The sequence below is a fragment of the Corapipo altera genome, unplaced genomic scaffold, assembly GCF_003945725.1.
Source record: "Corapipo altera isolate COAL_440 unplaced genomic scaffold, ASM394572v1 58424, whole genome shotgun sequence".
Taxonomy (NCBI): Eukaryota; Metazoa; Chordata; class Aves; order Passeriformes; family Pipridae; genus Corapipo; species Corapipo altera.
In genome coordinates, this window is record NW_020892352.1 from 1 (window position 1) to 1,210 (window position 1,210).

At 62.1% G+C, this 1,210-nt stretch overlaps 1 protein-coding gene across 1 annotated transcript; it reads left to right on the forward strand.

The window, feature by feature from the left end:
• The first annotated feature begins 15 nt into the window (after positions 1-15).
• On the forward strand, positions 16-1,201 carry ABHD16A (abhydrolase domain containing 16A). Its single transcript, XM_027633739.1, has 3 exons — positions 16-98; positions 187-272; positions 986-1,201. Exons 1-3 carry the CDS (start codon positions 23-25, stop codon positions 1,199-1,201), a joined length of 378 nt encoding a protein of 125 aa, XP_027489540.1. The 5' UTR covers positions 16-22.
• The last annotated feature ends 9 nt before the right edge of the window (positions 1,202-1,210 follow it).

The following is a 1,210-nucleotide window of genomic DNA, read 5'->3' on the forward strand; positions in this document are numbered from 1 at the left end:
CCCCCCCCCAGGTTTGCTGACCATGTCCCGGGTGGTTCCCCTGTCCCACTGCGCCGCCACCCTGGGGCTGCTCCTGGCAGGGGTGGCCTGTCTGCGAGGTCAGTTGGGGGGTTTGGGGGCACCTGAGACCCCCAGGGGACCCCCCAGGGACCCCCCTGAGCCCCCCAAAATCCCCCCCAACCCCAGGGCTGGGCCGCTGGAGCAACCCCCAGTACCTGGAGTTCATCGCGGCGCTGGAGGAGAGTCACAGGACGGGCACCCCCGAGGCCAAGGTGGGGGGGCTGGCACCCCCAAAAATGGGGCTGGGACCCCCGAAACGGGGCTGGGACCCCCCAAAATGGGACTGGGACCCCCAAAAATGGGGCTGGGACCCCCAAAAACGGGACTAGGATCCCCAAAAATGGGGATAGAACCCCAAAAACGGGACTAGGATCCCTAAAAATGGGGATAGGACCCCAAAAATGGAGATGGGACCCCCAAAAATGGGGCTGGGGATAGGACCCCCAAAAATGGGGCTGGGACCCCCAAAAACGAGGATGGGACCCCAAAAATGGGGCTGGGACCCCCAAAAATGGGACTGGGATCTCCAAAAATGGGGATAGGACCCCAAAAATGGGGCTGGGACCCCCAAAAACGGGACTAGGATCCCCAAAAATGGGGATAGGACCCCAAAAATGGGGATGGGACCCCCAAAAATGGGGCTGGGACCCCAAAAATGGGGATGGGACCCCCAAAAATGGGGCTGGGGATAGGACCCCCAAAAATGGGGCTGGAATCTCCAAAAACAGGGCTGGGACCCAAAAAACGGGGCTGGGACCCCCAAAAACGGGGATGGGACCCCTAAAAATGATGCTGGGACCCCCAATAATGGGGATGGGACCCCCAAAAACGAGCATGGGACCCCCAAAAATGGGGTCAGGAACCCCCCTGGGGGTTGGGGAGGTTTTTTGGGGGGGGTCTCACCCCGTTTTTTGTCCCCCCCCAGCGCAAACTGGGTCTCTACACCTTCGACTTCCGCAGCTGGCCCGTGGATTTCCGCTGGGACAGCGCCGGCCCCGCCTGGTCAGAGCCCCAAAATCACCCCAAAATCACCCCTAAATCCCACCAGGGACCCCCCCAGCCCATCAGGGACCCTCCCAACACCCCAAACATCTCCTGGGACCCCCAAACCTCTCCTGGGACCCCCCTGCCCTCTGTGTGACCCCCCCAA